This window comes from Musa acuminata, chromosome BXJ2-5, assembly GCF_036884655.1.
Source record: "Musa acuminata AAA Group cultivar baxijiao chromosome BXJ2-5, Cavendish_Baxijiao_AAA, whole genome shotgun sequence".
Lineage (NCBI taxonomy): Eukaryota > Viridiplantae > Streptophyta > Magnoliopsida > Zingiberales > Musaceae > Musa > Musa acuminata.
In genome coordinates this window covers 17586077-17612540 of record NC_088342.1, presented here as the reverse complement: position 1 = coordinate 17612540, position 26464 = coordinate 17586077, and the positions used below count along the sequence as shown (strand labels likewise).

The window sequence follows — 26464 nt, the reverse complement described above, 5'->3', positions numbered from 1 at the left end:
GGAAGAAACCTGTTAAAGCGGAATAATTTTTTCCCTCTTTATGTATTAAAATAGGTTCCTCATCAAAATACCAACTTGATATCCAAATGAAAATATCAACCAGCACAGCATAAACAATAAATCAAAAATCAATCGCACAGTGAGACCAAATCTTTTTAACGTGAAAAATCCAATGTGGGAAAAACCATGGGACCGTAGTCCACCTTAAACTTCCACTATCAATAATAATGATAACAGGTTTACAGTAGGTCTTCTCTAGAATAACTAGAGGATCAAAATAACATCAAGATCATAGATCTTCGCTCAAAAATAGCATATCTTCATCATATAGGATGGATCTCCTCAAAAGAGAATTCTAGGTCTCACAAAGTGGATATCACAGGAAAGTACCTTAGAGAGGGTAAACTGCAGATCAACACCGTTAGGATTGTAGAGTTTACTGCAAGGATTCTCCACATAAAATTTGGGCCAAAACTGACAACTTTTGGCCACCGATCGTCAAGCAGAAAACTCAGAAATCTAATCTTTCTCTCTCTATTTTTCTCTCCTCTTTTCTCTACATGTCGCACGCTGCACGCTGCAATCTGATCTATTTTCCTCACCTTCTCTCTCCTTTTTTTAATTTCTTTCATTTGCTGATTTGGGCTCAATAGGCCCAATTGTCCAAGCCCACATATGGGCTGGACCCAACAATTCTCCCCCTCCAGCTCATATGGTGGGTTGTACCAAGCCCGCTCTTCGCCTACATGCTTCAAGCTTCTCCTTAGGCAAATACTTTGTCAACATATCTGAACCATTATCATTGGTATGCACATTTTCCAACTGTAATTCTTTCAACTCAAGCACATCACGAATCCAGTGATATCTCACATCAATATGCTTGGATCTAGAATGGTATGTTGAATTCTTGGAGAGGTGAATGGCACTCTGACTATCACAGTAAACAGTATATCCTTCCTGTTTCAAGCTCAATTCCTGTAGAAACGTTTTCATCCATAAAGTTTCCTTGCAGGCTTCAGTAATTGCTTTATATTCTGCTTCTTTGGTTGATAGAGCAACACACTTCTGTAACTTAGACTGCCAAGAGACTGCTCCTCCTACAAATGTCATCAAGAATCTCGAAGTGGACTTCCTGGAATTAGTATCACTTGCCATGTCTGCATCTGTGTAGCCTTCTAACACAGGTTCATCACTGCCAAAACATAAACACAACCTGGAAGTACCTTTTAGATATCTTAATATCCATTTCACTGCTGCCCAATGTTCCTTTCCAGGATTTGAGAGAAATCGACTGACAACTCCAATTACATGAGCTATATCTGGCCTAGTATAAACCATAGCATACATCAAACTGCCTACTGCAGATGAGTAAGGCACTCTGGACATTTCTTCTTTTTCTTTCTCACTTGTAGGACATTGTTTCGAACTCAACTTGAAATGACCTGCAAGTGGAGAACAAACTGCTTTGGCTTTACTCATATTGAATCTTTCAAGAACCTTTTCAATGTAAGTCTCCTGAGATAGCCAAATCTTTCTTTTCTTCCTATCACGAAGAATCTTCATGCCAAGTATTTGTTTCACCGATCCCAAGTCTTTCATGGCAAAAGACTTACTTAGCTCTCTTTTAAGCTTTCCAATTTTTCCAACATCATGGCCAACAATCAGCATATCATCAACATATAGTAGTAAAATAATAAAATCATCATCTGAAAATTTCTTCATAAACACACAATGATCAAATGTGGTTCTATCATACCCTTGGCTCATCATAAAGGAATCAAACTTCTTATATATTTGTCTAGGTGCCTGTTTGAGTCCATATAAGCTTTTCCTAAGCTTACACACCTTATTTTCTTTTCCCTTCACTTTGAAACCTTCTGGTTGCTCCATGTAAATTTCTTCTTCTAAGTCACCATGAAGAAATGTTGTTTTTACATCAAGTTGTTCAACTTCTAAATTCAAGCGGACAGCCAAACCAAGAACAACTCGGATAGAGGACATTTTTACAACCGGAGAAAATATTTCTTCAAGGTCAATACCTTTCTTCTGACTGAATCCTTTCACAACTAGTCGTGCCTTGTATCTCTGTTGTGAGCTATTATTTTCAGTCTTCAATTTATAAACCCACTTATTCTTGAGAGCTTTCTTCTCTTTAGGCAACTTTACCAAGTCATAGGTGTGATTCTCAAGCAAGGATCTCATCTCTTCTTGCATGGCTTTAACCCACTCATTCTTATTCTCATGTAGAATAGCTTCTTAGTAAGTTTCTGGCTCTCCCTCGTCAGTAAGCATAGCATACTCATGTGGAGGATATCTGGTAGAGGGTTGTCGCTCTCTAGTGGATCTTCTCAATGGAATCTCAACTGGTGGTGGAGGTGCTGGTTCAGTTGGTTCAGCATCATCAACTATAGGTGTATCATCACTGGTATTCTCACCACAATCTTCTTGTTTATCTCCCCCATGATCATCATGAACTATAGGTGAAGGAACTAGACCCAAACTCCAAGGAATATAAATAGAGGTTTCTGGCTTCTCAATATTATCACCATCATCAAACAATTGGTCTTCAAGAAACACAACATCTCTGCTTCTAATAATCTTCTTGTTCACTAGATCCCATAATCTGTAACCAAACTCTTAATGACCATATCCCAAGAAGATACATGCTTTTGCTTTACTATCAAGCTTGGACCTCTCATCTTTGGGAATATGAACAAATGCTTTACACCCAAAGACTTTTAAGTGATTATAAGATATATCTTTTCCTCTCCATACTCTCTCTGGAACATCACATTGCAGAGGAACTGATGGAGAAAGATTTATCAGGTCAACTGTAGTTCTCATAGCCTCCCCCCAAAATGACTTCGGTAACTTGGCATGGGAAAACATACACCTAATCCTTTCTTCAATGGTTCTGTTCATCCTTTCTGCCACACCGTTCTGCTGAGGAGTTTTAGGAACTGTTTTCTCAAGCCTGATACCACGGAACCTACAATAATTCTCAAAAGGACCCCTGTACTCGCCACCATTATCTGATCGAATACACTTTAGTTTTCTACCAGTTTCTCTTTCAACACTGACATGAAACTCCTTGAAAGCATCGAATACCTAGTCTTTAGATTTCAAAGCAAAAGCTCACACTTTTCTAGAATGGTCATCAATAAAAGTAATAAAATAAAGAGCACTTCCAAGAGTTTTAGTTTGCATAGTACAAACATCAGTATAAACTAAATCAATAATATCTGATATTCTAGATGATGGATATGTCTGAAATGCAACTCTGTGTTTTTCCAACTAAGCAATGATCACAAGATTTAAGAGATGTACCTTGCAACTCTAGTAAGAACTGCTTTCTAGCAAGAGTTTGAAGTCCCTTCTCCCTGATATGTCCAAGCCTCTTATGCTAAAGATCTATACTTTCACCTTTTTGAATTGCATTAATCTCTCCTTTGTGTAGCTTAGCTTCCATGACATAAAAAGAGTTAATCTTCTTTCCTTTTGCCACAATTAGAGAACCTTTAGTGAGTTTCCATCTACTTTCACCAAAATAATATGCAAAGCCCTCATCATCAAGTCTACCTGTAGATATCAAGTTAAGACGAATATCTGGAACATGCCTTATATCTTTGAGTATTAATTTGCTCCCAATACTGGTCTCCAAGCAAATATCTCCAATACCCACAATCTTAGATGTACCATTGTTTCCCATTTTGACATTACCAAAATCACCAACAGTGTAAGATCTAAAGAAATCACCATGAGAAGTGACATGAAATGAAGCACCAGAGTCAATTACCCAATTACTGTCCTAAGCTACAAGGCTAACACAACCTTCATCACAGACAATAGTGATATTACCTTCAGCAGTAATTGTATTGGTCTCTTTCTTATTTTTCTTCATTTCATTCTGTTCTCGCTTCCAAAACCTACACTCTTTCTTCATGTGACCTGGCCTGTTACAGTGAAAACATTTGATATTTCTTCTAGACTTGGATCTTCCTCTATATCTATGTGGGTTTCTGCTATGACTTCTTCCACGTCTTTCTTGTTTTTCAGTAACAAGTGCCCCAGAAGAAGATTCACCCTGTTCTTTCCTTCTGGCATCTTCATTTAGCAAACTGTCTTTAACCATATCAATAGTTAGAGTTCCCTCTGGCGTGGAGTTGCAAATAGTCACCACATATGTTTCCCAACTTTTTGATAAAGAGCTGAGAAGTAATAATCCTTGCATCTCATCATCTATATTCATTTTCATAGCAACCAACTTGTTTGCAAGACTCTGAAATAGGCTTATGTGCTCAACAATGTTACCACCATCTTTATACTTCAAATTTACAAGCCTTCTGAGGAGAGAAATTCTATTTCCCACTGTCTTTTTCGCAAAGGGGTTTTCTAACATTTGCCAAATAACATCAGCTCTGGTTTCATCAGAAATATGCTCATGCAAGTTTATATCCATCCATCTTCTAATATAGGCAATAGTTTTTCTATGTTGAACTTCTCATTCTTCATCGTCAATAGTAGAAGGTTTATCTTTAACCTTGATGGGCTTATACAAATCTTTGCAATAAAGCAAATCTTCCATCATACGCCTCCAAGTTGAATAATTTGATGAGTTCAATTTAATCATACCATCAGACTCCATTTCAATCACACAAGAAAACTAGCACCAAACAACATGTTGCTCTGATACCACTTGTTGGGAAGAATCCTGTTAAAGCGGAATAATTCTTTCCCTCTTTGTGTATCAAAATAGGTTCCTCATCAAAATACCAACTTGATATCCAAATGAAAATATCAACCAGCACAGCATAAACAATAGAGCAAAAATCAATCACACGGTGAGACCAAATCTTTTTAATGTGAAAAACCCAATATGGGAAAAACCACGGGACCGTAGTCCACCTCAAACTTCTACTATCAATAATAATGATAACAGGTTTATAGTAGGTCTTCTCTAGAATAACTAGAGAATCAGAATAACATCAAGATCATAGATCTTGGCTCAAGAATAGCATATCTTCATCATATAGGATGTATCTCCTCAAAAGAGAATTCTAGGTCTCACAAAGTGGATTTCACAGGAAAGTACCTTAGAGAGGGTAAACTGCAGATCAACACCGTTAGGATTGTAGAGTTTGCTACAAGGATTCTTCACATAAAGTTTGGGCCGAAACTGATAACGTTTGGCCACTGATCGTCAAGCAGAAAACTCAGAAACCTAATCGTTCTCTCTCTATTTTTCTCTCCTCTTTTCTCTACACGCCGCACACTGCAATATGATCTATTTTCCTCACCTTCTCTCTCCTCTTTTTAATTTCTTTCATTTGCTGATTTGGGCTCAATAGGCCCAATTGTCCAAGCCCACATATAGGCTGGACCCAACACAAGCTTATGTGGGCTTGGACCCAACACAAGCTCTTTCTTCTCTTTTGAGAAGTGCTATTTTTGCTTCCTTTGCAAAGTGCAAGCTAGCAAAATTTTATATTATTTTACAACAATCAAGCTAGCAATTTGGCATATGTTACTTCTATTTGAAGTAAGAATGCTAGCAAGTTATTGAAAAATAATGTAAGATAACAAGCTAGCAAGATACAATGTTTTACATGAAGCAAGTTATATGAAGTACGTTTGCATCTTCTCTTTAGATGTGCAAGCAAGCAAGTAAGTTTTTGCATCTTCTTAACTTATGCAAGCTAGCTATCTCCCCGTTTGTCATTGTAAAAAAAGAAGAGAAGAATACAATTTTGTATCTGTTTTTCCCTTTACAATAATTTTTAAATTATGACAAAGGATGAATAATCAAAGATGAAAAATCAAGTTATGAATGTCAAAACAATTTTTCATCATGAATATTTTATCATTACATGCATCATTATCATAAGTTGAAATATTACATGCATAATATCAAATTATCATTCATAATTACTCAATCATTATTTCAATATATTTGTGCATCGTTATAGTTTCAATTTACAACATGCACAATTTTAAAACTTTACATATCATCCTTACTTTATGCATGATACTAAAAATAAATCAATCATCATATTATATATGATACTCATAAGCTAGCAAATTTATATTATTTTAGAGCATCAAAACAATATTATGAGTATTTCATGCATTCATATCATCAATGTTTCAGTCATTATTTCAATAAAAAAAAATGAAAGATCAAGTCTAAAATTTAAGAGATCATGATCATAATCCGGAAAATGTATAAGAAGAATTTATGTATTTGGAAGATCTAACATATCTAAGTTTCTCATTTAAGCTAGCAATATTTTTTCTCCCCTTTGTTATTATAAACAAGGAAGAAGTAGAGTGGAATATAAATTTTACATCAATACTCTACTAATAACATGAGGTTTGCAACCACAAATACAAAGGAATTTACACATTATGTCATGAAAGATAATAATATCAAATCATGAATGCCATAAGACATGATTTATTTCATCAAATCTCTTTTTTTTATAAATAGTAAAAAGAAACATAAGGGATCAAATGATACAGTATCTTGATTTATGCATAAGAAATTTCAAGAATCATCATGCATAAATTTGAAACATAAACTCATTGAGCATGATATCAAATCATTACTTCAAATAAAACTTGATTTCATTAATCATAGAGCATCTTTAATTAAAATTAAGAAACAATATGATTAATCTTGTTAAGTGTACAAGCATTTGATTTATATTTAATATTTTGTTACATTATTACATCATTAAACAATCAAGCATGATTTCAATCAACATCGGAAATACACATTATTTCTTGTTGAAAAACATACATAGGATTATTATTAGATTTAAATCTAATATTTTATTCCTTTAACATAAAATATGTAATTTTCATTATCATTTTCAAAATTACTAGCATGATCCCAATTTTTACATTTTCATTACATTATTAAACATGTAATTTTTAAAAAGAAATTTAGATAAATTTTTTTTAAAACTAAATTAAAAACAACTCATGAAGAACATTAAATAATTTCAAAGTAAACTAAGGGAGTTTCGTTTGAGTTGTTTACCTCGTTGTAGAAAGTCGTTAAGGCGTAGTTTGCCACTTCGCCCTTGTTGATTTTCTCCTTATCTTCGGATGAGCTTGATTCATCCCAAAGTTCTTCCCTCTTCTTGTGTTCATAGCAAGTAGTTGCATTCTTTTTGTTCTTTAAATTTTATTTCATGAACTTTTTAAATTTCATAGTGATGAGTTAAAGTTCACCATCACTTGAGCTTATGTTCAAGTGGTCTTCAATTATTCTTAGTTCGAAATCCTTCCCATTCTTTGGAAGGTGGTTCTCAAGTTCTTTACGTGCATTGCACGTCATTTCATAGGTCATTAGAGACCCGATAAGTTCTTCAATAAAAAAAATATTCAAATTTTTTTATTCTTATATAGTCGTTATTTTTTAATCCCAATTCTTAGAAAGGGATCGTAAAATCTTATTAACGAGCTCAAAATTAGAAAAGCATTTGCCAAGAGCTTTTAAACCATTGACGACATTCGTAAAACGGGTGTACATGTCAACAACGGTTTCGCTCGGCTTCATTCGAAATAGTTCAAAATCGTGCATTAAAAGATTTATTTTAGAATCTTTTACTCTATTAGTGCCTTCATGTGTGATTTCAAGAGTGTTCCATATATCGAAAGTCGTTTCGCAAGTAGAAACCTGATTAAACTCGTTTTTGTCTAAGGCACAAAATAGAGCTTTCATAGCTCTAGCATTTAAAGAAAATGTCTTTTTCTCCAAATCATTCCAATGGTTCATTGGAAGAGAAGACATTCGAAAACCATTTTCAACAATGTTCCATAAGTTCAAATCCAAAGAAAGCAATAAACCTCTTATTTGAGTTTTCCAATATCTGTAATCCATCCAATTAAAAAAGGGAGGATGAATGAGAGAGTGACCCTCTTGAAAGCCGAAAAGAGTCATTTCTCTTAGGTGTTAAACCAAATGAGAAATACGAGGCTCTGATACCAATTGTTAGGAAAAGAGTCGGCACTAAGAGGGGGGGGTGAATTAGTGCAACGGTAAAAATTATGTCGGTTCAAAACTTCATTACGATTAAATCTATTTTCGACGAAAAACCATTTCATAAAGGTATTAACCTTGAAAGCGTATGGAAGAGCATAGTGGATGTAAAGAAAGTAAAGTAGTTTGTAGTAAAGTAAATTGCACAAGAGAAACGCAAACCAGATTTTTATAGTGGTTCGATCGTTGTGACCTACATCCACTTTGTCGATTCCTCTTTCATCGAGGCCACTGGCATCTACTATCGGTCTTCTTTCAATGGCGAAGACCAACTACCCTTTTACACCCCTCTTCTCCTTTTCACAGGTTTAGGAGACAACCTTTTACAACCCTCTTTTACATGGTATCCCTCTCACACCTCCTTTAGAACTCTCTCTAAGCTTTGGGAGGAGGGAACTCAACTTTCTAAGGTTTAAAACTTTAGAATCACAGGGTTTTGCTCAATATTTCTTGCTTATTTATGCAAGAATAGTTGAGGCATTTATAGGCCCCAAATGGATTCAAATTTGGAACCCAAAATTTAAACCCCCGAAATTTTAGGGTACGGGCGATACCACCGCTTGCATTGGGCGGTACCACCACCTACAACCTGACATTGGGTGGTATCACCACCCAGATAGTCTCGGAGACTGAGTCTAGGCGGTACCACCACCCAGATTGGTGGTACCACCGCTTGACACAGTCTCGGAGACTGTCCCATGATGGTTTCACCTGTTTGGTCATTGTTTGGGCCTTTCTCTTGGCCCAACATAGCCCAAACTTGGCCCAACTGTCCCCTAATTGGGTTGGCCCAATTTTAATCCCTATTATGTGCTAACTATGAATTTTAAGACATTTACTAAGTTAAACAAAGTCCGTAAGTCTAGGTTTATTCCGGCGATCTTCCAACGAACTTCCGACGATCTCTCGTCAATGTTCCAGTGGACTTCCAGTGAGCTCCTCGACTTCATGATGATCTTCTTGGCGAGTTCCGATGAGCTTCTTTGGCAAGCTCTGGGACTTCTCGGTCAATTCAGACAGAACTTCCGATGAACGTCCGGAATTCCGACGAACTCTCAAACTCCTAACGAAATCGTGTTCTTGACTCCGGGACTTCATTTCGCTTTACACCTTGCTATCGTAGTTAATCCTGCACATGTAAAAATACACTTCAATCTATATAATTATTACTACGCATGAATTATGTCGTCTAGCATGATTGGTCCATCGACATTTCATCCGATTCTTCGGCGTAGCATCCTCTCTTGCGGCCTATTGCCCAATCGGTTAGTTGACATCCGCAACTCCGATATCCTTGGTGCAATATTTGCTCTTCTTGGCTCGATGCCCGAATCTATGGCCCGAGGCCTTCTATCGATATGTCGATCGATCCTTTGGCCCGACGTCCAATCTTCTGACATGTTTTCCTCTAGCCCAACATGATTCTTCCTGCTTTAATTGTCTCTTCCTGATCGAAGCATCCTGTGTCACTCAAAATGCAGATCAAATCATAAATACTATCAATTAGTTTCATCATTAAAATTCGAGATTCAATAGGGAAATCTAGGACAGCATCACATGTGTAGTGGAAGAATAGAAAATGAAATCCTAAAATTTCCTACAAAAAAAGAAGGTTTCATCGTCGTGCGAAGATTAGTGTGCAAAAACCTACAAAATCGAAAACTACGCGTATAAGAAAGATGTATTACCTAGGGAGATCGTATATCTCTGAAAACTTGTAGATCTATGGGAGAGGATGAAGAAAGTCAACTATCCTCCTTTCTAGCGATGATAAGAGAATTGGGGTACTCGGTTTCGCCCATTCTCTTAAGAGTTGAGAAGGCAAAGGTTACTCAACTTTGCCCGCCTCCTCGAGGTTGTACTTCATGCATCGAGCTGGTTATTGGCCTTTGCCTACTCTTTGCTCACACTTCTGAAGCACTTGAAGTATTTGCACTCCTTGCGTTGAGTTAGTTACTATGATTCACCTTCTCAATGCCATCAAACTTCTGGAATGCAGGAAGTTTTCACCCCAACTTAGAGTAATTCTCTAATAGATTTGGTCGCCACTGGGATTGTACCGTCTTCTCCATCAACCCTGCCGCCTACTCTACTGAGTAGCAAAGGTACAACACTGCGTACTGCTTGCTTCGTTCCTTGGTCGTGCACTATTGCATAACCCGAAGTCCTTCACTTTCGGCTATCTTGATGAGAAGCTCGTTGACACCGATCTTATGAAGTTTCTTAGCCTCTGCCCTTCAGCCTTATCTCGGTACTTGGAGTTTGCCTCTGCATGCTCCACCTCCTCGGCCCCTTTCAAGACCAAGCGCTCTCCCTCTATGAGAGCAAGGGATCAATAACTTTCAAGGAAGTCCCGCCTCTACGGTACCATGGCGCTGCCATACCCATGGCCCTACTATCCGTCGCCTTGCATCTGCATCCCTTTTCTTCACGATTAGTAGATATGTCTCTGTGGCACTCCTCCGAGTCCACCTCCGTTCTAACTGATGCTTGATTTTGGGTAGCTAAGTCCCTCTGGACTCATCGTCGCTTCCTCACCCCTTTCGACCCCCTGCTTCAACACCTTTGAGTTCTCCAAGCAGCTCCCTTTGGTCGATGGAAAGACAGACTGCAACTCTCATGCATGGCCTCTGCCATCACGTTGTAGGATTTGCACCGATTCTGTTCTCCTTAGCTTCCTTGGTAGCAACGTTCGCTTACTTGACCTTGTCCTCTGACTTGCCGAGCTCCCTTAAGCGAATATAAGCTCTAGAGCAGTCCAACTCTCTAGTTGCTTCGATCATACCTCTGCATGATCAAGTCCCTCCCATGGGACTCAATGGTACATGCATTTAAACTTTTTCCTTGGTGGAACACAACCCCCATATGCTGATGACCAAGGCTTTCATCCGATGCAAAATTCGATACATGCACGGAAGACCTGCCTCTGTGGTACCATAGCCTTCACTCATTGAATCCATAACCCTTCGTGCTGTCGTGTTGTTTACCAAAGTGGAGCTTCTAATAGCTCCCGATCATATCTCTGTATGATCTAGTCCCTCACAGGACTGTCATGTGTATCGCATTGCCACGAACTGTTCCACCACGATCCGCTGCACCATGTCGCCTCCTGGTGACATCTCTATTGCATTATGATCCATGTGGGATGAACTCGAATTGTGATCCCTCCATGTGTGGCCTTTGCTAATACATCGCAGGGTCTCTTCCACCTTCAATTTTGTTCGTTCCTTTGGCAATCGACCTTCATCCACCCACTCTTGGATCACACCTAGATGAAGCACCATTCTAGGACAGTCCATCGCCTAGTAGCTCCCGAAGTCCACTGACTTCGTTGAAAATGGTGTACCATTGTCTGGATCCTGGGCCTTTGCCCCTACCAACACAATCTTTGCTACGCACTGCTTCCTGCTTAGCAACTTGACTGGTAACACTATGGCATATTCTTCAAGAGTACCCGCCTCCGCGTCCTCTTGTCCCGTGTCAAGGCCTTCTGAACCTAACTTCGCCTCTGCAAGTTGAGTCACCTTAGTTCCTCCATCAAATGCTTCTCCGAGATAAGGTGCATGTGCCCAGAAGCTCCCTTCGTCTTTGGCACCTTGCAAGATGAGTCTGCTCCGTCATAATGAAGGGCCCATGGAACAACATGATCCTGCTCTTGCCTCTACAAGAGTTCATGTCCTTGACCTCTGTCCAAGGAAAGCATTGTGCCTCTGCTCCATGTACCATCTTCTATGCTGGCTCCCTTCATGCAGCTTGGGTACTTCGCCAAGTTACACCCAAGTAGCTCCGCTCCTCTATTTGCATTGAGTTGATGGTGGCCCTCGCGCCCACCATTCCACGGGTTAGCCCTCCCTTGAGTCCGGTCTCCATATCGACTCCAAGTGTGCCTACATTTGTGTTGCTTTGGGTCGCTCTCCCACTTGATCTCGCAATGCATCCACCAATGCATTCTCTCAAGCGAGATCATGCGACGACTCCTCGCCGCTTGCTCGATCCATTGAGCTTCGTGGAGTTGCTATTTATTGAGGTACTCCTCCTCAATATGTGCGGTCCGTCCCACATGATTCTGCCTCTAGAGAGCCGGGACTTATCCCTCTTGGATAATTGTCTCGTTGGAGCAACATCTCTCTTCGTTTTGGAGACCACCATCCCCTTGGACTACTCCGATTTGCTGAACAAACTATGCGTTATTCTGCCTCCTGCAAACGCACTTGCTAGATTGCGACTCTACGTCAATACAGTCCCCGTTGCACCACTTAAGGCCTAGCAACATGCTAAATTCGCTGCACACTTCAGCCTCCTATGGACGTATCCTTCATATGCCAAAGAGAATGTTTCAATGCTCCATGGCACCGAGTTTCGATCACCTTAGGATGGCTGCAAACATTCCATCGTCCGTATACAAGCCCATGCATGAGTACCGAATTCTTCGAGTTAATAATTTCCCTCACCTCTATGAGCTTTGCACAACTGTTTCGGTCGCTGAGCAACTACTTCCATATTGTATGGTCTCATCTTTTACCAAGCGCCTCGTTTGCCTTGAGCATCAACAAGTATGGTTGTCAACGTTGAGCCGTAGCTCAAACTCAGCCATCCCAACCTTTGTGCGCTCCATATTCTTCCAAGCTTACTTGTTCTCGTGGTGCCTCTCGCGTGAAGGGTTGGCCATTCCTCTGAATGCCGATCTCAGATGCCCGCTCCTCTTAGCGACTCCTTTTCCCTACATCTCTATGCCCATTTTTCTCGTAAACGATAGCGCGTGTGCTGACTGCCCTCAACGCAGCCCCGCTAGGTCCCCCACGTTTGCATGCCAAGTATTTCTATAAGTGCTTGTCCCGCTCTGATACCATCTATCACGGACTTAGTTGGTTTTGTCTAAGTCGTGCGGCACCCTTGCGTGTCCATCTGCAAAGGTCAGCCTCCCCGAAGCCTCCTATGGTCCCTTAGGACCCACAAAAGAGAAAACTGGTTAGAGAAAGCGCCTCACTCGGGATCCACAAGCAAACATTCTAAGAAACACTTCATAGACAATGCAAATTATAAGCAAACTTTATAAGCTCTAAACAGTTACACAACAAAGGGTCAAAATGGTTCACTATAGATCGAAAATCTCTCACAAGTGTCCACGTGACACAACCTTTATTTACAAGCCTAAAGCGGCCACCAAACCCAACTAAAATGGGACTATTAAGCCTTCGGCTGTCCCTCTACATACTAGGCAAAGAATGAATATACCAAAAGACACGGACATACATAAGCATTACATCAAACATCCTGTTTAGAAGTTTGTCTGTGACACCTTGGGGGATAGGGGCTCCGGCCCTACTTCGATTCTACTTTAATCGTTTCGCCTTTCTCACAATCGTAGTTAGTCCCGCATCACTTATCTCAACACATGGATTAGATCATTAATTCACCAATTGATTTTATCATCAAAATCTGAGATTCAACACCGAAACAGTCCTAACGGAAGATGAAGATCCAACCAGTTGAATCTCTAGGGCAAATTTTTTTTTTTTTTTTCATATAACTCTAGAATAATTCAAGGTGAAAATAACTTCAATCCAACTAGATGGAGATACAATCCAATGGTATGATTAGTACGAAACCTGCCACGAGGTCACCTCGTGGGAGCAATTCAAGAAATGGCTTCTCATTCACTTTGGACCATCTAAATATGAGAATGTTGATGGGCAGCTTGCTAAATTCACTAGATTTCTATATTGCTAGAATATCATAGTAGATTTGAACGATAATTGGTGGGAACATTTATTAAAGGACTTAATCTAGATATTTGGTGTGAAGTTAAAGCTTGCCAACCTCGCATTATGATAGCTATAATCTCATTTGCACGTTTGTATAAAGAGAAAATCAGTAGGGAAAATCGTCAAAATAAAAGTGACAACAAATAGATGATTAGCAAGCCACCCGCCTCATCTATTCCCAACCAAAACCCTAACACTTGAAGACTAACCCGAGAAGAACTCAAGGAAAGATCAGCAAAGGGTTTGTACTGGCACTATGATGAAAAGTGGAGTAAGAAGCATCAATGTAAACAAGGGCAACTTCTGATGATTGAACCAATCGAGGAGGAACTAGAAAGTAACAATGCATTGTGGACTCCGATCATGAAGGTACGGATTCTGATGAAGATGATAGACCTATCATACATACAATACATGCATTAGCCGGCTTCTCTAACCCATAAACTATGAAAGTTGGAGGAACTTTGGAACATCAACATGTTACAGTTTTGATTGATACTGATAGCACTAACAATTTTATGGATAGTATGGTTATTGATAGATTGGCCTACCACATTGAAAGCTTTGATAAATTTAAGTAAAGGTCGTTGATGGATGGATTTTAACTTGTGATAGCAAATGTTTAAAGTTAAAATTGAGTATACAAGGCCAAGAGTTACTTGTGGACTTCATTTTGCTATCCTTGGAAGACTTTGAAGTGGTGCTGGAATTGAATGACTATCAACCCTAGGTGATATTTTTTAAAATTTTTTCTAAATTAATAATGAAGTATTTTATTAATGAAAAGCAGGTGATCCTAAAGGGAAAACGTGGAACTAAAGTCACAATTGTCACTAGCCATCAAATGAAGAAGGTTCTTTAGAAGACTGCGATGATTACTACACTGAAAGGCCGTTGCTTACACTATCAAAAAGTGGAGACCGTACTTACTTGATTAACAAGTTGTGATGCGCCGCAGAGACCCTATGATTGAAGTGCTACTAAGCTCCTCGAGTTTGATGCTTCTAAGACTTGAGAATAAGGCTGATTTGAAGAGACAGAAATTGTGAGAATCCTTTTATTTTCTGAGCTTTGAATAAATATTTTATTAAGTCGATCTAGTCTAGTAAGAGTCGGATAAAAATGTATTTGATATTATTTATTTATTAAGAGTCTAAGGTGGACTCTAGGTGGAACTTTATAAATAAGGAGGTCAATAATCAATGAAATATTATTCAGTCTTTTGATAAATCCTAGGAGGTCAATCCCCTTGAAGTGATCAAGGAAGTCGATCCCCTCAAAGTGATCATCCCCTTTTCTCTCTTTTTTTCTATGATAAAACCCTAAAGTCTCATCATTTAGGAGGATATACCTATATTACATATTGAGACTAACTCAAAAGTCTTGACCAACATCTTAATTTAACACACCCCTCCTTAGAGAATCCAATCTTTGGTTGTGAAGATTTAAATTTTTTTATCATTTTTTAATAATTGTAATATATTTCATATATTTAGAGAAGAAAATGATGTAGCTAATTAGTTGGCATCCTTTGGACCACCAAAACTACTAATTTTTGCTTAGAGTTCAATTTTTTGGTTTGTTGTGATGCGAAAAAATCATGTTTATTTTCATTAGAGTTAGTAAAGTTTAATTTCTTTTGTCTATAAAAAAAATAAATCTGACATGCATGGAACACTTCATAGAATTTGCATTCATGCAGGGGGCTCATTAACATTTTAAGTGTTTTTTACCGACTGGAATGGGAAGAGTAATATCAGGTCATTTTCCATAATGTGGGAAAAATGTAAGAAACATATATATAATTCCCTTAAAATAATAGATATGAAAAGAAGAGCTCAAATAAGTTAAGGGAAAAAAAGAAAGATGGATATATATAAAAAAAAGGGTATTGAAAGCAAAATATGAATTCAAATGTACTATATTATAGAGAAATATTTTGTTTATATATTGACAGTTAATGAAATGAAGAAGATGCTTTGTTTTTTTCCAAACTCTAAGGTTGTCAAAGCATCATTTTGCATCTTGCATCTTCTACCATTTTTATATTCAATAATTTTTTCAAGTCATGGAAAATATTAATCAGTTCTATCGTCAATTATTCCATTTCATAAATCTTTTATCATGGACAACACCCGCCCATCAATTGAGCATTCAATGTTTTCACAAGCCCAACCATCTCAATTACAAAATTTGTCGTAACAATAAGATAAATACTTTTTTATTTTAATTACTTTCCTGGCGGGTAATTTGTTTCCTAGAAAGAGAGGAAGTAACTTTGTTTTAAACATGTTTATTTAATATGCCGTTCTAGTATCGAAGCCCTTAAGTTTCCTAGAAAGAGATGCAACTCTTACTCTTAATACTGAGAACAATTTTTATTTCTCTAGTGGTAGTTTGAAAAAGCTAAAAATTCCCCCTGCATTTTCTTCCGTTTGCTCAGATTCAATGAATCTCTTGATTATTAAATAATATTACAAAGGACATAATGATAATCTCAAAGTGGATCATCCATTGTTCAACATGATACTAATAAAATGATACAACCAGATTTGGACCCGAGATGGGAATAAGTTGTCCCTGAGACACCAAGTTGTTAGAAAGAAGAATTTCACCGAGGGAGATTTGGATAGCTGATGTAACAGAGAACTAAAAAGATTTGGATATCTTTTTGGATGCTTGAACTATGCAAACAGAATGGTGAATATCCATCTTCAAGAGATCAACAGTAAATCATGTGTCCAAAACATTTTCCTTTCTACAGAGAGATCCAACATAATACAGCATTGAAGTAGATGTCTTAAAGCAGAAACCAATTTTAAATTATCCACAAAGCCAGCAATCCATTCGAAACTTCACAAAGCCTGCACATCACTCTGGACTATTCACAAGTTCTCAGCTTTCCAACAGGAATATATTGCTGCTGAAGTCTTTATGCCAAGTAAATGACAGTCTATAAGGATATTCACATTCAACATCAGCATTTACTCCAACGGTATCCTCGACACCAACAGGCATCTTGCCTCCCAGGCTTTTGACATGCCTGGTTCACAAAGATTGCTTGAATCTAGTTGTCCTTCAGCAAAACAATATTGATTAAAATTAAACTGGTGGAAATAACATGTAGTCACAATATCTGTTTATTTGCTATGCAACATATTTTGATTAAACTTGAGATTATGAAAACAGTGGCAGAAAAGGCAACACATACATCTCATCTGAATGTCTATCCAAGGGCCTCTTTTGATCTTTCATTTATCAACATCTTTTGCAATGAAATCTCATAATTTATTATCAAATAGAATATGACACTCTGTCTTGACAGTCATTTTCATTTCTTTTATTGTTGCATAAACCTAGTCTATAAGAGAAAGCTATCTTTAGGGACAACTTGAGAAATCCATCATCTGACTACATTTCTCATCTGCTGTTGGGCCTTTCTACCTTTTCCGTACATATTAATCTCAAAATTTCTGATTATAAAAAGAATAATAAGGCCTGAGAAGACTGTGACTTCACATCTTCAGTTTTTCACTCTTAACCCTGCTTGAATTGATAGTGATAGTCTCTTCAGGACCTGATTCAAGGTCTCAGGGAAACAACAATTCTCAGGGCTTTCTCATGAAACAATAGAGACGTCAATCACAAATCACCAATAATCAGAACAGGAGCAGGCACCTTCCTTAAAACAATGAAAGCGGTTCCGGTCTCTGATGGTAATGACTCTGTTATATATGTCTGCAATAAGCTTTATTGCTACATGGCAATCAGTGCAAATACGAAGGTTCTTAAATATCAAGAGAGGCATGCCAGGCTTTGTGCTAATGAGACCGTAACATATGGCAAGCCTCTCACTGTGAGCTAATAACACCTGCTCTCGCTCTTCTTGCCCGTCACCATTTTCTAGGTAATTATCAGGAACACATGAAACTTGAGAGGCTGCATCAGGAATGTACCCAGCCGACTGCAACCTCTGAACCACCTCATCTAACATCATATACAATTCCTCTGTCCGAGGATGTGATCTATCACCAGCACTAAAACAATGAACATGACCATCAATTTCTATATAGCTAATTCCAGGATATCTCCTTCTCCCATTTTTCTTCACTGTCATTCTAAGATTATCAGCTTTTGCATGCCTACCTGATGAAGTATACATGTTGGATAGCAGCATGTGATACTCAGTATTATAAGGATCTATCTGCACTAGCTCATCCATGAGGTGTTGCCCTAATTCTAGCCTTCTGTGAAGGACACAAGAAGCTAGGAGGGAACCCAAAATAACGACATTCGGCTGAAAGGGCATCTTTCTAACCAGAGCCTCAGCTTCCTCCAACTGACCTGCCCTGCCCAAAAGATCGACCATGCAGGAAAAATGCTCAAGCTTGGGCTTCAGACCATAAACTGGGTAGAGATCATGAAAAATTTTACGACCTTGATCCACAAAACCTGAGCGGCTACAAGCAGTAAGAATGTTCACAAAAGTGATATCATCAGGCTGCTGAGCTTCATGCACAACCATCCGATTAAACAATGTCAGCACCTCAGCAGCCATCCCATGCATTGAAAGCCCACTCAACATTGCATTCCAAGTCACAATAGTTTTACGCGGCATCATCTCAAAAGCTCGATGTGCCAAATCGACCTTTCCACTCTTGCTATACATATCAACCAGAGCAGTACCCACCTTGACAAGATCGTTATCTTTGCCATCCAAAATGCCACCAGCTTTGGTGAAGTGTGCATGGATCCAGCGGCCAACTCTTAGATCTCCGGCCTGAGAGCAAGCTGAAAGGAGCGAGCAGAGGGTAATGTGATTGAGATTTCTTATGGCCAAATAGTAATCATCACCAGAGAAGAGCATCTGGGCAAGCAGCGATAGGGCTTCCTTGGGAAGACCGGATTCGATGCAGGCAGAAACCATGACATTCCACGAAACCTCGTTCTTGTGAGGCATTTTGTCGAATATTTCCTGGCCGCTCGAGAGCCCCTCCCAGCGCAGTGCACCAGCGAGAAGCGCGGTCCAGGCGACAACGGTTGGCGGCTGGGGCATCTCGAGGAATAGGCGGCGAGCGTCGGGCATGCGACCGCAAGTAGCATACATGTGGAGGGCAGCGTTGCGGGCAGGGATAGAGAAGGGGGTGCCCAGCTTGAGGAAGAGGAGGTGGCCGGAGGCGCCAGCGACGGGGTTGGCTAGGCGGGCAGACGCTGAGAGGAGGGCGAGGAGAGTGACGGTGTCGGGGGCAACTGCGTCGCGGAGCATGGAACGGAAGAGAAGGAGGGAGAGGGAGGAGGGAGGGAGGGCAGAGATGAGGGCGGTCCACTCCGGGGCAGAGCGGGCGGAGCGGGGGACATCGGCGAAGGCGTGAAGGAGGATGGGGGTGGCGGGAGAGGGGCGTAGGGCGGCGTACATATGGAAGAGAGGGGCGGAGAGGAGGAGGAGGAGGCCAGACTTGATGGCGGCCGCGTGGAGGCCGTAGCCGGCGCAGGGATGCGTGCGACCCTGAGCACAGGAGCGGAGGAGGGAGCGGTAGCAAGGAACCAATTCCAAGAACAGTGCTCCTTCTCCTCCATCGATGATCAGCATCAGCTGTCAGTTCTCGATGAGAGCTTGATGTATTACAGGGATTCCATCCTTCAGCTCGCTCTTCTTTTTTACCGCCGCCAACGAGGTATCAACGTATTATTTAAGTTATGGACTGTAGCCACCACGAGGAACGTTTACAATTCATCCTCGCCCCTCTTCCAAGCAAGTAGAGGTTATCAGAAGGTCCTTTTACAAAGAGGCGATCGAGAATTCAACATGTCCAAGAACATATGATGCATCACGATTTTATACGAGGATTGATTTGATCACTAATTTCAACTTTATAATTAAAAATGATAGAGCATTTTAGCTTAAAAAAACCTTCAGTATTACATAATTGATTCTTATCTAAAGGCACCTTTTTTTCTGAAAATTCTTATTTTGAATTAGGCTGTTTCAACCCACAGATCACGTGTTATACCTGGTTTCTTATCTCGGGTTATTTTGGAGATTTTTTAATTAAATTTAGGTTAAAATCAATTGAGAATATTTTCATAATTTATCATAGACATGATAGCACTTCTAGTTATGTTAGAAATATATCTTGATTAAAAGCGCAGGGTGGAGATTTAAAAAAAAATATTGATCGGATTCATATATATGTATATAAATATGTAGGTATAAATGTATATATATACATATATACAAACATATATATGCATATACGTATGTATATATGTATACCTACATATGTATACATATATACATACATATACATATTTATGTATATATACATATACAAATGTATATATGTATATATATATATGTATATATACATATATACATATATATATATATATATATATATGTATATATATATATATATACATATATATATATATATATATATATATATATATATACATATACATACACATACATATACATATATATATACATACACATATATATATATACATATATATGTATATATATACATATACATATTTATACATATATATATACATACACATATATATGTATATGAATATGTATATGTATTTATATATGTATATATATATATATGTATATATATATATATGTATATATATATATGTATAAATGTATACAAATGTATATATATATACACATATATACGTGTATATATACACATATATATACATGCATATATATATATATATGTGTTTATGTATATATATATAAATATATTTATATATATGTATATATACATGTATATATATATACATATATATTTATTTATATATATGTATATATATATATATATTTATATACATATATATATATATATATATATATATATATGTTGAATATCGAATTTTGATGATGAAATCAACTATAAATTGTTTGATCTAATTAATCTATATGTTGAGAAAAGTGTGTAGAATTAACTATGATAGTAGTAAGATGTAAAGCAGGTGTTGTGCCGGAGTCAAAATTGAGACTTCGTTGAGAGTTCAAGAGTTCTTCGGAAGTCCGGACGTTCGTCGAAAGTTCTGCCGGAATCAACCGAGAAGTCCAGGAGCTTGCCAAAGAAGCTCGTCGGAACTCACCATGAAGTTCGTCGTAAAGTCCGGGAGCTTGCCGGTGTTGAATCTCGGATTTTGATGATGAAACCAATCGATATGTGTTTATGTTTTAATCTGCGTTTTGAGTGACGCAGGATGCTTCAATCAGGATGAAATAATTAAAGCAGGAAAAATCATGTTGGGCTGGAGGAACATGTCAGAAGATGGACGTCGGGCCGATGGATCGGCCGACGTATCGACAAAAGGCTTCGGGCCGTGGATTCGGGCATCGGGCCAAGAAGAGCGGGTATTGCGCTAAGGATATCGAAGTTGCGGAGTCAATTGGCCGATTGGGCAATAGGCCGTAGGAGAGAACGATGCGCCGAAGAATCGGACGAAGCGTCGAGGGACCAATGACATACCGGACAACTTGATTAATGCTTAGTATTAATTGTCTAGATCGAAGTGTGTTTTACATGTGCAGGATTAACTACGATAGCAAGACATGAAGCAAAATGAAGTCCCGAAGTCAAGATCGAGATCACATTGGGAGTTCGAGAGTTCATCGGAAGTCCGGACGTTCGTCAGAAGTTCTGCGGGAACCAGCCGAGAAGTCGCGGAGCTTGCCAGAGAAGATAGTCGTGAAGTCCAAGAGCTTGCCGGGAGTCCGCCGGAACATTGCCGAGAGTTCGTCGGAGGTTCGCCGGAAGATCGCCGGAAGAATTGACATAAGGATTTGTTTAGCTTAGAATATGTCTTAGGAATCATAGTTAGCACGTAATTGGGATTGGATTTGGGCCAACCCAATTAGGGTCCAGCTAGGCCCATGTAAAAACTGTTTTGGGCCCAATAAGAGGCCCAAACAGTGCCCCAAGAAGAATCACCGTCGTGGCATAGTCTTCGAGACTGTGTCAGGCGATGGTACTGCTAGTTTGGGCGATTGTACCATCGCTGGTAAGGTGCCAAGCGGTGGTACCACCAGTCTGGGCGGTGGTACCGCCCAGCACTGTATCCTAGGCGGTGGTACCACCAGACCTGGGTGGTGGTATCGCCAGACCTGGGCGGTGGTACCGCCTAGGGTAGTGTTAGCGAAGACCGACACTCGACGGTGGTACCTCCCAACGCAAGCGGTGGTACCGCCTGTGCCTGGGGAACCCGAGATGAGATGTTTTTAGGCTCTAAGTTTGAATCAACTTGAAGCCTATAAATACCCTTCTCATCCCTGGTTAAAGCACACAGGCACAAAGAGCAAAAAAGGAAAGAAACGTTGTAGAAATCAATTGAGAAACTCTCTTCTAGCTTAAGTATTAAAATTTTGTTTAAGAGATGAGAGTGAGTGCTTGTAAGGGTTGTATCCTAAACCCGGTAAAAGGAGAAGAGGGGTGTAAGAAGGAGATTGATCTTCGTCTAGCAAAGGAAGATCGTTAGTGGATGCCGGTGGCCTCGACAAAAGAGGAATTAGAGGAGTGGATGTAGGTCCCGATTGATCGAACCACTATAAACTACCGTCTTCTCTGGTTTGCATTTTATTCTTGCTATTTATCTTAACTGCATACTGCCTTCCTTACTTTACTTCAAATACGTTTCCGTAAGCTTTCAAAGTTATTATCTGCACGAAACAACTTTTACGTCAAAATCAGATTTCAACGTACGAACGCAGTTTTAATCGTCGAAATTTTTCCGCTGCACTAATTCACCCCCCCCTCTTAGTGCTCCTGATCCTAACAGTTGGCATCAGAGCCTCATTATTTCTCACTTGGATTAATACCCAAGAGAAATGGCTCTTTTTGGCAACCAAGAGGGTCACTCTCTCATTCGTCCTCCCTTCTTCAATGGGACGGACTACACTTATTGGAAAACTCGAATGAAAGTTTTCTTGCTTTCGTTAAATCTTGATTTATGGCATATAGTTGAAAACGGATTTGAAATATCTTCTCTTCCAATGAACCATTGGAATGATTTGGAGAAGAAGACGTTTTCTCTAAATACAAAGGCTATGAATGCCTTGTTTTGCGCCTTAGATAGAAATGAGTTTAATCATGTTTTTTTGTGCAAAATAGTTTTTGATATTTGGTGCACTCTTGAAATCACACACGAAGGCACAAGTAGTGTAAAAGATTCTAAAATAAATTTTTTGATGCACTATTTTGAGATGTTTCGTATGGAACCAAGAGAGACTATTGGAAACATGTACACCCGTTTTACGGATATCGTCAATAGTCTAAAAGGACTTTGTAAAACCTTTTCAAACTTTGAACTTGTTAGTAAAGTTTTGCACTCACTCTCTAAAACTTGGGATTAAAAAATAATCGCTATTCAAGAATCAAAAAATTTAAATACCTTTTTGATTGAAGAACTAATCAGGCCTTTGATGACCTATGAAATGACGTGCAATTCACGTGATGAACAAAACCACCTTCCAAAGAATAAGAAGAATTTGGGACATAGAACATTTGAAGACCACTCGAGCATAAGCTTAAGTGATGGTGAACAAGAACTACTCACTAAGAAATTTAAAAAATTTAAGAAACAAAAATTTAAGAACAAAAAGAATCGGATTTCAACGTATGAATGTAGTTTTAATCGTTGAAAGTTTTTCGCTACACTAATTCACACCCTCCCCCTCTTAGTGCTCCTGATCCTAACAGCCAGGAGTCTGCCGGAACATTGCCGAGAGTTCGTCGGAAGATCTCCGGAAGCTTACCAGAAGAGCAATTGATGTACCAGAACAAGATTGCTTTGATTATGTCTTAGTTATTATAGTTAGATAGTAGATTGAGTTAGAATTGGGAGGTAATCCCACTAACATAATTAGGGGCCAACTAGGCCCTTAATAGGGCTGAATTGGGCCAGATTGAAAAGCCCATTCAGCCCCTGAAATCATGGCCGACAGTGGCACCGCTTGGGAGGCCCAGTCTCCCAGGTGGTCTGGGCGATGGTACAACCCAGATTGGGCGGTGGTACCATTAGTAGTTAATGCTTCCAGCAGTGGTACCACCCTTATCAAGCATTGGTACTACCAAAGCTCAGTCTCCGAGCTCTATTAGGAGGTCGTACCGCCCAGACTGGGCGATGGTGCCACCTAGTGTTAGATTGCAGGAGGTAGCACCGCCAGTAATGGCGGTGGTATCGCCAGTACCCCGAAATCTAGGGATATGATACTTTTTGACTCCAATTTTGAAGCTAATGGGGCCTATAAAAATCCCACCCTTTTTTGCATGAAAGGGCATGGAAGCATTGGCATAATCTTGAATTCTTGAGTAAGCATTATAAAAAGTGCTAGAGTCCTCCTCCTCCCTTTCTAAGTGTTGAGATCATTCAAGAGAGGTGTGAGACTTATAAGGGTTATCTCCTAAGCCCGTAAAAAAGAGAAAGTGCTATAAAAGGTGGTTGGTCTTCGCTTGTTAAAGGAAGGCCTTTAGTGGACGCCGGTGATCTCGACGGAGGAGGAATCCGAAGTGGATGTAGGTCTCATTGGCCAAACCACTCTAAATTCTGGTTTGCTTTTCCTTTTCTATAATTTAATTTACTGAAAATCTCCTCGAGCTTCTCCTTACATTCTTACAAAAGTTTTAAAGTTCGATATCTTTCCAGAACGATTTGAATCGAGACGAATATTTTATGAAATTGAAGAATTTTTCGCTGCACTAATTCACCCCACCCCCCCCTTTCAGTGTCGCTCTTAATCCTAACAATTGGTATCAGAGCAATGTTCGCTCTCGTTAGGTTTAAAACCCATGAGAGATGTCATTTGCGACAACCAAGAGGGTCATTCAATTACACGTCTGCCCATGTTCAATGGAACAGATTATACATATTGGAAGACTAGAATGAGGATCTTCCTAATTTCAATGGATTTCGAATTATGCAATGTTGTAGAAAATGAGTTTCAAAAGTCTTCTCTTCTAATGAACGATTGGAATGAGTTAGAGAAGAAGATTTTCACTTTAAATGCCAAGGCTATAAATGCCTTGTTTTGTGCATTAGATAAAAACGAGTTTAATCAAGTATCAATTTATGAAACGACTTTTGATATTTAGCACACACTCGAAGTGACTCATGAAGGCACTAGTAGAGTAAAAAAGTCGAAAATTAGTCTTTTAGTACACACTTATGAGTTGTTTCGGATGAAACTAAGTGAGACCATTAGAGACATATACACTCGATTTACAGATGTCGTCAATGGTCTAAAATGACTTGGTAAAGGTTTCTCAAATTTTAAACTTGTTAATAAAATTTTAAGATCCCTTCTAAAGAGTTGGGACCCTAAAGTCATGGTCATTCAAGAGGCCAAAGATTTAAATAACTTTCCTCTCGAAGAACTAATTGGGTTACTAATGACCTATAAGATGACTTGTAATACTCATGAAGAGCTTGAGAATAACCTTCTAAAGAACATGAAGGATATGACACTAAGAACTCAAGAGGACCACTTGAAAGAAAATTCTAAGTGATGAGGACTTTGATGAAGACTTACACTCTTAACAAGAAAGTTCAAAAAATTTTTAAAAAAGAAATAAATTTAAAAATGATACTAAAAATAAAATTGAACCTAAGAAAGAACAAGTGATATGATATGAATGCAAGAAGTCGAGACACTTCAAGAGTGAATGTCCCCAAGTAAAGAGGAAGCAACTAAAGAAGAAGAATGCTCTTAAAGCAATATGGGACGACTCAAGTGCATCCGAAGAAGAGGAGCCAACTAACACCAAGCAAGTTGCTCACTATGCGCTAATGGCTATTGGAGATGAGGAGAGTAGTTCATTTGATGCAAATTTATCATTTGATGAACTATTAAATACTTTTCATGATTTATTTGATGAATATAAATTAATTAGTAAAAATATAAATTATTGAAAAAAGAGCATGCTTCTCTTATTAGTGATTTCGATAGATTAAAAGTTGAGTATAATGATAATTTAGCCCAATGTATGAAATGTGATGAATTAGAAATACTTCAAAAGGAAAACTTGCTACTGAAAGAAACCTTAGAAAAATTTGAGGTTGGTAGCAAGTCCTTGAACATGATCCTTGCCAATAAGGGTCACATTAATAAGTGAGGCAGAATCGGATTTGTGAGTAGCTCTCACCAAAATCCGACCACCTTTATTAAAGGCCCTATCTTGCATGTTTTGTTAGGAAAAGAGTTAGCACTAAGAAGGGGGGGGGGGTGAATTAGTGCAGCGGTAAAATTACGTCGGTTCAAAAAACCTTCGTACGATAAAAATCGATTTCGACGAAAACCGTTTCGGAGAGAGGTTAACTTGAAAGTGTTTTCGTAAAGATTGCTTGAAAGCGTACAGAAGATGCATAGTGGATGTAAAGCAAGTTAAGAGGTTTACAGTAAAGTAAATTGCTCAAATATAGAAATGCAAACTAGAAAAGAACACGCTGATTTTATAGTGGTTTGGTCGTCGTGACCTACATCCACTCCACCGATTCCTCTTCCATCGAGGCCATCAGCATCCACTATCGATATTCCTTTATAGGCGAAGATCAACCTCCTTCTTACAACTCTTTCTCCTTTTACTGGGTTTAGGAGATAACCCTTACACCCCCACTCACTCCTCTCTCA

General features: G+C 38.9%; 1 protein-coding gene across 1 annotated transcript; it reads right to left on the bottom strand.

Moving 5' to 3' along the window:
* Window positions 1–16548: 16548 nt before the first annotated feature.
* Window positions 16549–19565, bottom strand: LOC103968588 (pentatricopeptide repeat-containing protein At5g15340, mitochondrial). Its single transcript, XM_009381854.3, has one exon. It carries the CDS (start codon window positions 19400–19402, stop codon window positions 17462–17464), a length of 1941 nt encoding a protein of 646 aa, XP_009380129.2. The 5' UTR covers window positions 19403–19565; the 3' UTR covers window positions 16549–17461.
* Between the last annotated feature and the right edge of the window lie 6899 nt (window positions 19566–26464).

Bases quoted from the DNA above. Each gene is read 5' to 3' on its own strand.
- LOC103968588 (XM_009381854.3), bottom strand. From the start codon at position 19,402: ATGCTGATCATCGATGGAGGAGAAGGAGCACTGTTCTTGGAATTGGTT.